Source organism: Apteryx mantelli, chromosome 2 (assembly GCF_036417845.1).
Source record: "Apteryx mantelli isolate bAptMan1 chromosome 2, bAptMan1.hap1, whole genome shotgun sequence".
In the NCBI taxonomy this organism is placed as follows: Eukaryota; Metazoa; Chordata; class Aves; order Apterygiformes; family Apterygidae; genus Apteryx; species Apteryx mantelli.
In genome coordinates this window covers 113,805,810-113,819,939 of record NC_089979.1, presented here as the reverse complement: position 1 = coordinate 113,819,939, position 14,130 = coordinate 113,805,810, and the positions used below count along the sequence as shown (strand labels likewise).

The following is a 14,130-nucleotide window of genomic DNA, read 5'->3' as shown; positions in this document are numbered from 1 at the left end:
TTAAAGTGTTAAATATGAAAGGTGAATACCTCCAGTAGTTAGATGCAATCATAAAAAACAGTACCATATGTGGCAAACCGTCTATATATTAATAGCCCTCTCCATACGGACAAACATTCCTATGTCAGAAAGGGGTTCCTGGATTGAATGACTTCTCATGACACAGCAAAGAAGGCCGGCCGAGACACTTGGTTAATCTCCAGATCAGTCGTCTCTGTTAGAAGCAAAGTGCACTGCAAGTCCCACGGACTGGTAGGATGTACACCAAAACACCATGGACAAAGCAATACAATAGATTCTGGATATTTTTCTGTGTATTTGTAAAAACAAAATGAAATTAATCTTTAGCACTTAATCTAACCAGTTTAAAGGCATCGAGAGGATATGTCTCTCCTACATTTACTGGCAGAAAAATTCAGACAGACCTATCATGGATGATTTGGCATTAGACACCAACTGCAGCAGTAAGATTATTTTGAGGAAGAAACATGTCTGCTACAGTGTGAACCTTACATACCACATTACCATGGTCATCACTTTTGAAGAGATCTAAAATAGTTCCTAAATTATTTATTTATAGACCTACTGAATGCACTCCTTAATAACTCTGGGTTATTTAGGATGGTATTCAAAAGTAAATACCACACTATTCCTCCAGGTCTGCCAAATTCTGAGTGCCAATTTGGAAATTACAAGTGATGCACAGGTTTTATACTGGCTCACTGCACAGGGAAGGATTTTTCTTTTGGTCAATAATTCTCCCAACACACTGGATTTAAAAGCTTTAGATGCAGTAAAAACCATACCGAACTTTTAAAATGGAGCTTTTGATGTCCATTGCAGAGTTAGTAGGAGCAAGAACTAATGTGACACCTATGAGCTTTCATGCTGCCTTTCTCAATTGCTCTTTTCTCATTACATTTTGTTGCATTTTGCTGTTGTGGATGTCAGGTTAAGGGAAAAAGAAAAGCCCTTATTAGCAAGAAAATTCAAAAGGAAACAAAATGTCTCAGGGAAGGGAAGGAAAGGGAAGAAAGTGTCTCTCTTGTGCTTGTATCAAGTGAAAATGAAACTTGCCAAAACAGACAGCAGCAGGATCTAAAACATTATCGATCTGTAACTGAAGTTCACATACATTGATAGAATTAAACACTGACACAATAGGCTAATGAAGATATAGAAATGCTCAAAAGATAGTATCTGACATATTGTCAAGTGACTGTAATCAAAGCCAAAACCAACTTTTTAGAATGCTTGTTTACTTTGTATTAAAATACAGTATTTTATATCACAGTGTTAGAATAATTGATATGCATAATATCTAGAACTCTATCCAAATACCAGATATCTAATAGAAATGTGATGTGTCAGTTTAGATGAATAGTCTCACTATGAATGACAGTGATACTCATGAAACCAACCTATGTACAAGCCTCTGGAAAGGTAAGAAAATGAAGCCTCCCACAGAGCAGATAACCAAATCGCCCAAATGTGAAAGGAACAGATCTCTCAAGAAATGATGTAGCTGTCCAGCTTCACATAGGAGAGATTCAAAGGCCGGATGCCCGTTTCCCCTATTCCACCCTAATCCCTGGAATGCTCGCAAATTAGTAAGAAGCACTGAAAAAAGGGCAAAGTCATTTTGAGTGTTGGTGTTCAATACATAACCACATTCAAAAACGATTCCCAGCAGAAAATCCTTGAAATAAACTTCAGGTATCACTGAAGTCATTCTATGGTTCTTAGAGGTCAAATAAACAGGCCAACTTACGTAGCTCTCCTACTTTCAGTATTTCGCACAGCATCTTTGTCAGCTCAATGCTACTCCGGCCAAATGGGCATTCATGCTTGTCTTCTCGACTACTGTTTTCCAGGACAATCTGAATTAGGAATCAAAATGGAAAATAATCAGTTTGAAGAACACGTGAGTTGAAGTACTGTCTTCCATGTCCAGCATATACAATGTATACCAGGAAACTCTTTGTGGAGACTCTGTTTTCATAAACCTTAGCATACCCTCCAGCTAAATGACAGGGCAGAAAAGAGCTAAGGGGGGGGGGAACAATATCAATAAAAAATAAATGTCTGCCTATGCCCGAGACAGTCAGGGGTGCAGAACCAGTGCTGCTTCAGGGCTGACTCTGAAGCTTTGCCATTCCTACACAACGTTGCTCCTCTGCTTGGAGAAATTGCAGTAGAAGTCCAAGAAACAGAAGATGCTTCATTTTAAATTCACTGGTTAAAGGAAATTGGATTTAATAATTTATAAGCATGAACACATCCCTAGAAGGAACTTTTTAACAGGTAGGACAAAACAGCATATCTGGATTCAGGCTCCAAAAAAGGTCCAAATGTCAAAAATCAAACTGAAGTCCACAGTTAGGGAAAGATGATGTGCTCATTTTCTTTACTATGGGAGAAACTTATGCTTACATGCAAAGCATTTCAGTGAGCTATCACTTTTGTATCAAGCTTCTGAATGCTCCAAAAGCAGCTCAAGAAGAGCCTTTGTGTTCTCTGTTAAGTGACATTGCAAAATAATTGGCGAAAAAGAATTTCTTGAACAATTTTGCACTCAAGTTCTGCAGTATCAGATACATTTGTGATAGAACTTTCACCGGCACTGCAAACAGACAAAATATTCCACGGTAGAGATGAACAATATGAGTTATGACAACACTACAGATTTCACTGAAGCTGCGAGCCTGAAAAGAGAACAAAATAGGGTCTGAAAAAAAGAAATGCTCAGATTTGCAGTAAGAATTGGCTTTGTAGTAACAAACTTTCCCACCAGCTTTAAAAAGGAACCAAAACACACACCCTAAGCAGCTGCTGCACAGCCTTGGGGGTGGAGGGAGAAAGGAAGAAAATGCACTTCAAAAGGTAAAAGATTTTGCCAAGCACCAGAGAACCTCAGAGGCTCTCTAAATTTTCTTCACAAACAGGTGTTTAGACACTGCTCTCCAGTTTGCACTCCTCCTCTCTTCTTAGCTCTCATCTTCACCACATTTTTTTTTAATCTTTAATTTTTGTGGTAAGGAAAACTTCCAAAACAATAAACCAGAAAATTCCACGCTCCTTTCTAAACAGCCTGGAATTTCCACTAAACCATGATTTCTAAAAGGCTCGAAGGCTGGAACGTAGCCCAAAACACAGTGGTGGTGGTGGTGGTGAAGCGGACTGAAGCATCGCTAGATGCCAGCAAAACCTTTCTCTCCCTCCTTAGATCTTAGCTGCAAATGTTGCATATTCATGCTCTCACATGCATAGAAACCTTCCCTGTGAAGCAGATCAAGGTGAGAGTGGGAAGAGCAAGAACCCGCTTCACATAGTATGCCAAAGCCTCTTTGCCATGAAGCACCTATTTTAGTCCTACTGCACAAATGGCATGAAGAGCTTCCAGCTGTTACTGACCCTACCCATCACCCGGGATCATGAAAAAAATGTTTGCTCTCTGTGTTATGAGAGTGTGTGACTGCTTTGTTTTGCTTTCTGAAGAACACACAATCTCCTCTGTCATTTTATTTTACCACTTGGACTTCCCACAGACTCTTAGGAAGCCATTGGGGATTTGATAGCTATTTGACCCTTACCAATTTTTACTAGGCTTTTCCAACAGGGCAGTGTCAGAATCATGTTCACCACTCTGCCTAGAGGAGTCTCTTTTCCTTCTAAAAGTTTTGGGTTAAATTACATCTAATTGTTCCATGTCATATCTGGATAACAGTTGTACCAAATCAAAGAAACACCCCTGCAATTTTTGTTTTACATTGCTGCAGCCACCCTTCAAGGAACATGTGAATATGACTTTGCATTAGGGATGAGTCATGCTGCTTCAGTCTCTTTCATGGAGGATAGCGCTACATTTCCATACCAAACACAGGGGCAATGAGAGAGTAGCACAAGTGCAATGTAATGCTGTGTCTCAACACCTCCCGAGATCACTCCTCTTGTTTTATTATTACGTTTTTTATCTCTCACATAATAAAACACAAAATCTGCATACTGGAGCAGGGGGCTGCTTTGACACAGATTAAGATACAGCAGAGAAACATGGGTAATAAAAATCAATGAAGAGGCAAAATGAAAGGGTAAGGGGGAGGGGAAGAGAAGCACTAAGATCAGCATTCTTGCTCGCTTCTGGCAAAAGTGTTTTGTTGAGTTTCACATTAACCCGACATATTAACATTTCATGAGCGCATAAATATTTAATGGTGACACCACATATGCATATAATGTAAGGCAGAATTACAGCAATCAATAAGAATGCCAGAGAAATAGTTAAGGCACTGTGTATTGCTATACAGCAAATTAAATGGCAATTTGAGTAGTCAATATATAAAGTAGCTTCGGAATAAGCCTCATTCACACTCTGCAAGCATCCGTCTTTTAGCATTTGCTGTGCAAAATAAGGCAGAGCTGACATGTTACATTTCTGCAAAAAGTGAAGATGGAAGAGCCTTCACTACCTCTAAATATATGTAGGCAAATTTGACAGTTGCAGATACTAGTATTCTATAAGAAACAGCAATGGCAAAAAAAAAAAAAAAAAAAAAAAAAGAGGCTCTTATAAATGCCCAAAGAGAAATCATTTCTAATCCTGGCAACAGATTTACAACATTCATTAGTATATTTGTAACATACTTTTCATGACTTAGCAACTCATATCCTATTCCAAAGTAAAATGCTATAAATACAGCTGATAAGGGTGTGATTTTAATGTTATTTCCTTGATCAATCTGGTTACAGAGGAGAAATAAGCAGAACGGACATGTTTGCTTAGTAAGCTGGTGAAAACTATAACAGGGAAAGAAACATAACACACAGCTCTAGACTGAAAATACTTGTGCATGCCTACAGTGTGTAATGCTGGCTTAATTCACATTTCTATCACAACAATTATTTTCCCAAGGAAAAGAAAGTAGCAAGGAAGTCAACAAGCCCACACAACCTTCATTCAAGTGGAGGTCTATCATTAATGCTCATGAAGTGGCTGCACCCTGTTATCTTTCTCCTCCTCTCCCTCACACATCCCCAGTGAGCTCCAGATCCACCAGCCATTTCACAATCTGCAGGCACAGGAGCTAATTTTGCTCAGGGGAGCAAGTATTTCGAGGCAGCCTCCATGAACATGATGGGACAAGTCCAGCACTGAGACTAGCTTCCCTCCATCCTACCTCAGCTCTGGGATGCTTGACTGCCCTGTACTTTGATATTAGGTATCTACTGCAGCTGCTGCTTCTTTTATTCACTCTTTTTAGAGCTACAGAACTGGGAAGCCCCCATATGGAAACATGGCTTCTCGTACGCCGTTACAGACAAAATCAAAACCCATCTCACAATACACTAGTAGTAAATGCTGCATATAGTCTTCTCTCCCTCCCTGTTCCTTTGATCACTACTGTCCACTGCTATAATGCAGAGCAGAAAAAAACTGCAATTTGCAACACTCAACAGCAAATAAGGATTTTTAGGGAAAAGCAAAAACAAACAAAAAACAGAAAAATCTCAAGGAAAAAAAACAAAGTAAAAGAAAATTACCAAGAGAGCACAAACATGAGAAGTTTGAGTGAGAAAAGATACCAAAGAGCAAGACAGTACGGAGAGTTGGTGAGAAAACAGATGAAGTGAAAAAAGAACAGAAAAATCTATTGCAGCCCAGAAAATATGGGGGGAGGTGGAGGGAAAGAGAGAGAAAGAGACAGACAGAGAATGAGGACAGAGAATGAAATTGAATCACAAGAAGGAGGAGTTGAACTGACTGATAGCTGAGGAGAAAGGAAGATGCTTAGAGTGTTTTTAAAATTTCAACTCCTTGCATTTTTAAGAAAGCCAATGTTAGTTATCCATTTTTTGGCATTTTTACAGATGAAACTTCGCAGCCTATTCAGGCATGTGAATTGGACAAACACTTGAAGTAGAATACAGATCTGTACAGTTTTATTTTTAATGCATCTAATGTAGATACTTCTCCTCTCTCATTTACGAACTCCTGTCATAAATGGAAGGGAAACATTTCCCAATTACCAAACAAAACCAAGGAGTAACCAGACAGAGAAATGAAGGCTTGGTATTGTTTCCCAAGGCAGACATTTCAGACAGGGCTGGTAAGCAACTGCTGACAGCTGAATTTTCTGGGGAATTGAGTTAGCAATATGAATTGCCTAAAACACCCTGTTTTCTCTGAAGCCAAAATCTTTTCAGCAAGCAGGAGGCAGCCCCCCAACATCCAATTGTCCAACAACACATTTCAAAAGGTACAGAAAGGAATATTCTTCCTTAGGAAATATGTTTGGTTCTTGTTTCTGAAAGCAAGATCTTATATACTTTCCATTGTATTATAATTAATGGTGTTCAGCATCACCCAAAGAACAGCCACCTTCTTTTACAATCTATGTACCAATGGCATGGACAATAATATAACAAATTCAAGTGTCATGCCAAGATCACAGAAGAATAACACAAAAGCTCGAGAAGCAGAGAAAACAAAATCAAAATACTAACTTCATGGTAGGAAAATTCAAATTGTTCCTTTATAATCTTCCACTGAATTATTCATTGAGTCTATCACTATCCCAGAAGCATAAAACAGACCTTCAGGGAGGCAATGGACTAAATGAAGTATTTTCCACATTTGACTACCATGGACTTAAAAATTTGCATCAGCTTCAAAAATGAAGCTTTTTCCTTCAACTGACAGCTAATGACTGACAAAGAACAGAGTTTTTAAAACAGGTATCATCTTCAGAAGCTTCCCCATCAAAAAACAGGAGGAAGAAACCACCAGACAATCTTCCTTCATTGGGAAAATCCACTTAGCCAATCCCTTAATCCTTTATATTAAAGATAAAATTGGCTCCCAGTACACGACCCCACAGAAATTGCAGATGTAATTTTTAGATTCCTGAACTATGAGCTTGGCACTAGAATAGAGATGCATTATGACTAGAAAGTAAATACAGAAAATAAAAGACTACAAGATCTACTATAACTGCAGCAATACTTATAATAAATCCCACAACAGACAATTCAACACACACTGCTGCACTATTACAAAGGAGCATTCCCCTACACCTACTTTATAGTCCTATCTAAAATGATCCTACATTAACAGAGGCTGAGTTTTCTAGCAGTCCACAGTAGGTTAATACCAAGAAGTTCAGAGAGTTGGTTAGTTAAGATGGTAAAAACCTCCCTAGATCCAACACGAACAGTCTGGCAGCATTTTAATGCCAAAGAATTGCAGGGTTCCTCTTCCTTTTCTTGGCACTCTGCTTTACCTTTTCGTAAGCTTTCTTATCACTTATGGCAGGCTTCGCCATTCCTATTTCATTTAGATGCTTTCAGTAACTCCTCAGGAAGCAAACAGTAAGAAGGATATGCTTCCTGAGAAGGATAAGGGACTCTACTGCAGGCAGACTCAATTTCTATTTTCCTCTTCTCCATTTTGCTTCCCTCCCAAGGCAGCTTGTCATTTTTCTTAACTTCGATATCAGTGCTTCTAAGAGCCTTCCCTCGGCATCGTCCCTTCTAACCTCTTGTATTATCTCCCCTGTTTCATTTTCAATGTCCCATGCTTCCTCTCGCCTTTATCTCGGCCTTCCTTCATATTCCTGAGGCATAACAGAAATTATTTAAGGCAAAACTAAAACACCACAACATTTCTGTCTGCCTTCCTCAGAAAGGGACTGGAATTGCCATTTGTTAAGCCAAGACCAGAGGGAAGAGCTGGGGCCTATTACCGATGTTGGAACAGAAAAGGAAAGGAGCCACTGACGTGAGAAACTCAGCTAGGAAGACCGTGAGAAACTCAGCTAGGAAGCCATGCCTTATTTGAGAGAGACCTAATTTTACTGGACCACATTAAGGATCAGACACTAGGAGTCTGATGTGAGCCCCAAAGAGCAAAAAAGCATGAGCAAGAAGTGGGGAATAACCAACATAGTGTGAAAAGTGCACTGCAGTCTGCTACTCTCAGTGAGAGCTACTAAGAGAAGGCATGGAGCCCAGGATATGGCTAAGCAGCCAGGAGACAACCTGATACACTCATACAGAGGGGAAGGGAAAGGAAAAGCATTCCAATTTGAACACAAGCGGCCATGTATCCTTCCTCCCTACACGCCCCATTCAAGTGTGAGAGGGCAATACTTCCCCTTCCTTGCTCTCTTAAGACAGAAGAGGATGGGAGGAACCTACAACACCTGCAGGATGTAGCAAGTTTCTGAATTCTTTCTTTTCTTCCATGGAGTGAGACAAGTCCCACCAGTGCCATAATATTATTGTGGTATTGGTATATTGCAAAAGCTTGAACCTTTATCTCTTATCAGTGAGACAGGCATTGTAATACCTCAGGACACAGAGTAAATGGGAAGAGCTCTGAGATGCCACAGCCACTCTTCTTCTTGCCCCACGTATACACATCTCGGAGTTTTGCAGGTGAAGGGACTGTGGTTCTACAAAGGCCGCACAAATCATCTTCCTATGCTCCCACTGCAACTCATGCTCTGATTCAAAACTTACCAAAGACAATAGCTAGACCCCTAACAACTTCTGGGTGCTTTGGATAAGGACCGCATTTTGCCAACAGCTCCCATACACATGGCAAGATTCAGTTGTGCCGTGAATGGTGAGAAGTGAGCTGAACAAACGTAGGGCTGCAACACTGTCATATGTCCCACAGCACGTATCAGATGGGGTTATGCTAACAGGGGGTGCCACAGCTCTCTCACAATTCTCTTCTGCCCCCAGGATTAACCTGGCTCCGTATTTACGCTGCAATCAGCCACTTCAGGCTTTGGTTTCTCTTCACTCAAGGGACCCCACCATGATTTTGCAGCTGATGACATGGGCTCCTGGATTAAAAACACAGGATTTCCCTGTATGTTGGCAGGGAAAGCAGAGACGTTGAACAAGGCTTAGGAAAAGATAAAAGGCAGGCAAAACAAAAATTAGACATGAATAGAAGGCAGGAACAGAAAATAGGGGGAAAAAAAGGTAAAGAAAAAAGAAGGCAAGAACATGTTAACAGGCTGGGAACCACTGTGCTTAGACATTTAGGCCTAATGTATAAAACTGTATTCTCCCATGATACACAACAGGAAAACAAAAGCAACAGAGCTCACTTTTCTCTTCACCTTTAGCAGCAAAGAAATAAATTACATTCCTTTCCAATCATTTCTGGAGAAAAATAGCATGGCAGAAATCAGGCTCAGTTTTATTTCAGAAAGTGCTGAAATTATATGTTGGACTACTCATATCTGATGAGGCTAGAATGAGTAGGCACGAGGAGACTTTGTGAACTGGCGGAAGGATGTGTAGGCAGCCTCCTATACAACAACTGCATGGTTAGAAAGTATACGGCGCGCAGTCTGACTATGACTCAACCCATTAAAGTTCTGAAAGGTCTTTGCAGAATGTCAGCAGTCTTCCTGTCTGCATCACCGGGGCTCACAAACAGCACCTACTCCTCCACCATCACTTCTGATGGGTTCAAAAAAAAGAACCCCCTCCTCCATTACCCAAAAGTAGCAGCTCCAATAGCTGCTGTGGAAAAAAGTCTCTCTGCATCATGGCTCTGTGAGTAACTGCTTTTCCAGCTCAGCAGATGCAGGGGAAAGAGGGTGTTGTATTTCTGACCCTAAACTGGCTTTATTTTTCATTTTCAGGTAATCAAAACCACTATTGGCTTAGCTGAAGTTCCAACATTTTGTTTAGATTTGTAGCATTTTAATAGTATTTAAAATAAGTTTTAAAGATAAGACTGGAAAATTTAGAAACCTATCACTAAGTACCTTATATGTCATTCACAAAAATGTGGTAGCAATGGATCCATCATAAAAGACACCAAGGGATCAACAAGGCCAGTATTTAAATTTACAGCATGGATTTCAGCATTGTTTTCCCACCCTGTAGACAATATTTTATACTGTTTACAAATTTCATAATTAATATTTAACAAATATTTGCATGAAATATATTTTAAAAAGTCATGGGCAAAGGGAAAAAAAAAACAAACTTCTCCTCTACAGATGAGGGAGTCAAATTCCAGGCTACAGTAACATGATTTCTTTGCAAGGAATACCTATTCTCCCTACGTGTATAAAGAGCCTACTCATCTAATGAATGATACAGAATTGGGCATAAGCTTGGGTAGCCAGCTAAGCTGAATCTAAACAAATGGATAGTCAATACTCATAACTGGAGCCACTTAGTTTTTTTGTGGTTTTTGCCAAAAGAACCAATCTCTCATGGAACAAGCTTAAAGAAAAGGAAGAGACAGAATAATTGTCTTCTCAAGACACAATCTGCCCTCAAAAAAGCAGAGGCCTGTTAGAATATGGCTGATCATAAACCTGTAAGAAAAATGCAGACAGATCACCAACTTGTCAATCATCAAAAACAGATTCAGACGAATGAGATATGTGGTCACCACCATGGACAATGTAGTATAGGGCTTCTCTATGACACAGTTGACTTACTGTGAAGAACAATAACCTGTAATAAAAATCCTACACTCCCACTCTGCTGAAGGTTCTTCATTATATTTAGATGCCTGTGAGAAAAGCATAAAATAAGAAAATATTTCAATGGTTGCACATTAAAAGATAGATTCAGTTTACCCAATGGCATCTTCTCTTTCTACCCCAATATTGTTAATTTAGCCAAGATCCAAGATGAATAGCAGTGCACTCACAACTGGAGGAGTAGCTTTGATTTTGCTGCCTCCTATCCAGAATACCTGGATGAACAGTAGAGGCCAACTGCACATTTAGAGGTCAACTTATCAAAACTGCAAAGTTAGTATTTCCTTAGAAGCATCTGAGGCAGAAATCGGGCAGCTTTAAACACAGGCCAACAAATAGCTATCAAATTCTTCTGGGTTACAAATAAAGCATTTGCTCCATTTTGTTCCTTCTAGCTTGAACTCTATAACAAATTAAGTAAATCTCATTATTTTACATCAATACTGGCAATCACTGAAGTGCACACACACAAAAATGAAAAAAAACACCCATGCAAGTGAATAACACCTACATAGAAGCACATATGCATATAAAATATCGGCTTCATATATTTATACCTCCCTCTCTATTGTATCTTGAAACCAAAATTGCTCTAAATAAAGTCTTGTACCATGAATTCCCAAAGAAGTCAACAACAAAGCACCAATAAATCGAGGTACTAATAGCAACGATGACATAGGATTTCCATGGAAAGGTTTTTCTGCAGACCCTTTTAATACTCAGGAAAATTTCAAAGGCAAATTGCTACAAGTCACCAAAAAGAAAATCTCAAGATGTCTGCATTGAATAAAGTCTGTTTTAAATGGTAACTTAAAATTTTATTTTTAAAATTAGTAGAACTTGAAGCTGAAGTAGTTCTGGAAAGGAGAAAATAGGAGCTGGGGGGAAAACTTATCTGCTCCAAAAGAACAAAAAAAGATTATCTGTCACAAAGTTTTATTCCAATCATTTTCTTCACTGTTAACTTTAATTATACACTCTGACTGTCCTGTAATTATGTAGCTTGGGAAATTGCTAATTTTTCCTGTGGAAACTTTTAAAATTTCTTGCAAAGATTCGGTTTTAATTCTATCAGTGCATTCCACGTACTATATGTCACCACCTTTTAAAAGCAGAGCCTGTGAGGATAGCAATTATTTAAGTGAAATATGAAAAAAATGCTGTGCACTTTATATTTAAGTCACTGATAGCACCAAACAATAGCAAAGAAAAGCTAACTCAATGGGAAACTAATTCAACAAGAAACTTTATTTTTTAATCAATACGATAGCTAAGGATAAAGAAAACCATGGGGTTTTTCCTTCACTAAACAGCCTTTCTTCTTGAAGCCCCAGTCATATTAAATGGTAAACAGACAGTGAGACTCAAAAACAACTAATTCAAAGTCCAAATAAAGAAAAATAACACTGTTTCTCTGAAAGGAAAAGGAAGACAGCATGTAAAGAAAACTTATACTGTAATTTCAGGAACAGGCATACAGCAGGAAAAAGAGGAATAATAGAAATGGATTGTGGGAAAGTAGATATGAATCAAAAGGGAGAAAAGGTTTGGTTATTTTTGTTTCCTTCTCTGCAGTGTAACACCCCATGTTTTCATCTGAAATGCTTTCCTTTTTTCCAAAATGCACAGTTACCCATCTGCTCCACTGCCTTCATGCGCATGCTCTTCAACACATCGCAATAGCATTTACTATTACTATGAATTCTTTGTTTGGTGCTTGTCTTCAGAGCCCCATCGCCCCCAGCTGAAGGGCACTTCAGCTTCAGACACCCTTCCCACCTAATTAATCCATTTATTAGGCACATTAATTCAAAATAGAATGATTTATGAGGGGGAGAACAAGAAAGAAAAATGGAGATTACTGAAAAGACTGGATAAGGAGAGGTTAGAAGGGAAGGCGGGCAATAAGTAATATAAGAAGATACATTACAAAGGGCCATGCAGCAGGGGCATCCTAACAAAGTGGCAGGTCAGAGTGCAGTGATTTGTACTGCCCATTAAATGAGGTACTGAGGGTACACTCAGCATAGTAGTCATGATTTCCTGATAGTGTCTTCTCTTAATATACCACATTCTGTCAGGAAAAGCTTTATATTTTCCAGGTTCATTTCACACCAATTCTGGTTTCCAATCTAAATTTTTAAATATTCCACAGCACAGATATTATCTCATTTGGGGCCTTAGGAATTAACCCCATGGCACAGCAGTTAACTGTACTGCAAAATGACAAGCTGAAAATAATTTCTCTTCCTACAAGGCAAACTGTCTCCTAGTCTCAACTGTGGGGAAAAAAAGAGAAGAGCTCCTGTCAAACAAGTTGCTCAGTATGCGAGTATTACTTGTCTGCATCTCTAACAGTTTCTTGCAGAGCTTCACCTCAACCAGAGAGGGTATTTTAATTTGGGTATGGGAGTTGAAGCATATCCGAACAGATAAGAAAGTAGGTGTTTTTTGTGATCAAAGGCTAGCAGTGCTCTAGGAGTTGCGCAGTGCCTTTCATCTCCGGAGTTCAGCGCGCTGCTAGCACAACCAGGCGGAGAGCCATGGATGACTGAGTTACCATGCCAGTGACTCCAAAATAAGCACCATGCAGGGCTCAGGAGAGACGGGTAATCTAATGCATACCCAGGTGCATTAACAGTTCCTGAAGCAACTTTGGGCAAGTAATTTAATCCAGCTGTGCCTCAGTATGGCACTTCTATTGTACATGGATACAGGTACTCTTTTTCAAGTGGGAAATACATGGGCACTCAAACAGTCTCAGGAACTATTCAAGAATGAAGACAGACATCTCAAAATAACACCAAAGCCCCTCAGATCAGTAGCGCAGTAGCAAAAATATTATACTGGAGAAACAAAATTGAGTCAGGACCCAAGTCCCTTTTAAATAGTGCTTAATTATACGCAACACTGAACTCAATTTTTAAGACAGCACTTGCAACATGAAGATTAAAAATACAAAAAAATTGAGAGATGACAATGAAAGTTCTCATTCAACAGAATTTCTGCCCTCTTTGAAGTCTTTCAGACCTCTTAAAAATATCTCTCTCATATGGGAGCACTGGCTACTCTCTGTGGTGCCCCACTATTCTTAAAAGAAGCCTATGGAGAAGCACGACCCAGATCTTACCAAATTTCAAGGAGGATAACAAGCATCCAAGTCTCTTTTTATAAACAAAAATTACAATTCAGTACAGTTTTTCTAGTAAAAATACTCACTGCCCAGTATATAAATAACCCTAACTTCAGGAATTTATAGTGTTTAAAAAACATTTGCTGTATTGCATGCTAACACAGTTTTATTTAATAGTTATTGCTAGATTCAGGCTGAGATAGAAAGATATATTTGAAGGGCAAATCTGATACTCCTGTGGTCTTCTACTATGTCCATGGGTCACCCTGGCCTGGATATCACAGTACACCCTTTACAAACCTCTTGCAGCCTTGACACTCTCCTGCTTTAAGCAAAAACTAGACAATACTGCATATCAACTTAAGAGTTCATTCTTTTTTAGTAGAAATGAATGGTGTGCCTACTGTCTCCTTGTTATATACTATTTGCTTTAAGCAAGTCTGCATGTGCCCACTTTTCTTATGGAGTTTAACC

The 14,130-nt window shown here is 39.2% G+C and overlaps 1 protein-coding gene across 2 annotated transcripts in view; it reads right to left on the bottom strand.

Moving 5' to 3' along the window:
• Window positions 1–14,130, bottom strand: part of ELMO1 (engulfment and cell motility 1) — a 327,195-nt gene that overhangs the window by 159,895 nt on the left and 153,170 nt on the right. For both annotated transcript variants that reach the window (XM_067291248.1, XM_067291249.1), the window contains one exon: window positions 1,772–1,880. In XM_067291248.1, coding sequence (XP_067147349.1) covers window positions 1,772–1,880 — 109 coding nt within the window. The remainder of the gene's footprint in view (window positions 1–1,771; window positions 1,881–14,130) is intronic.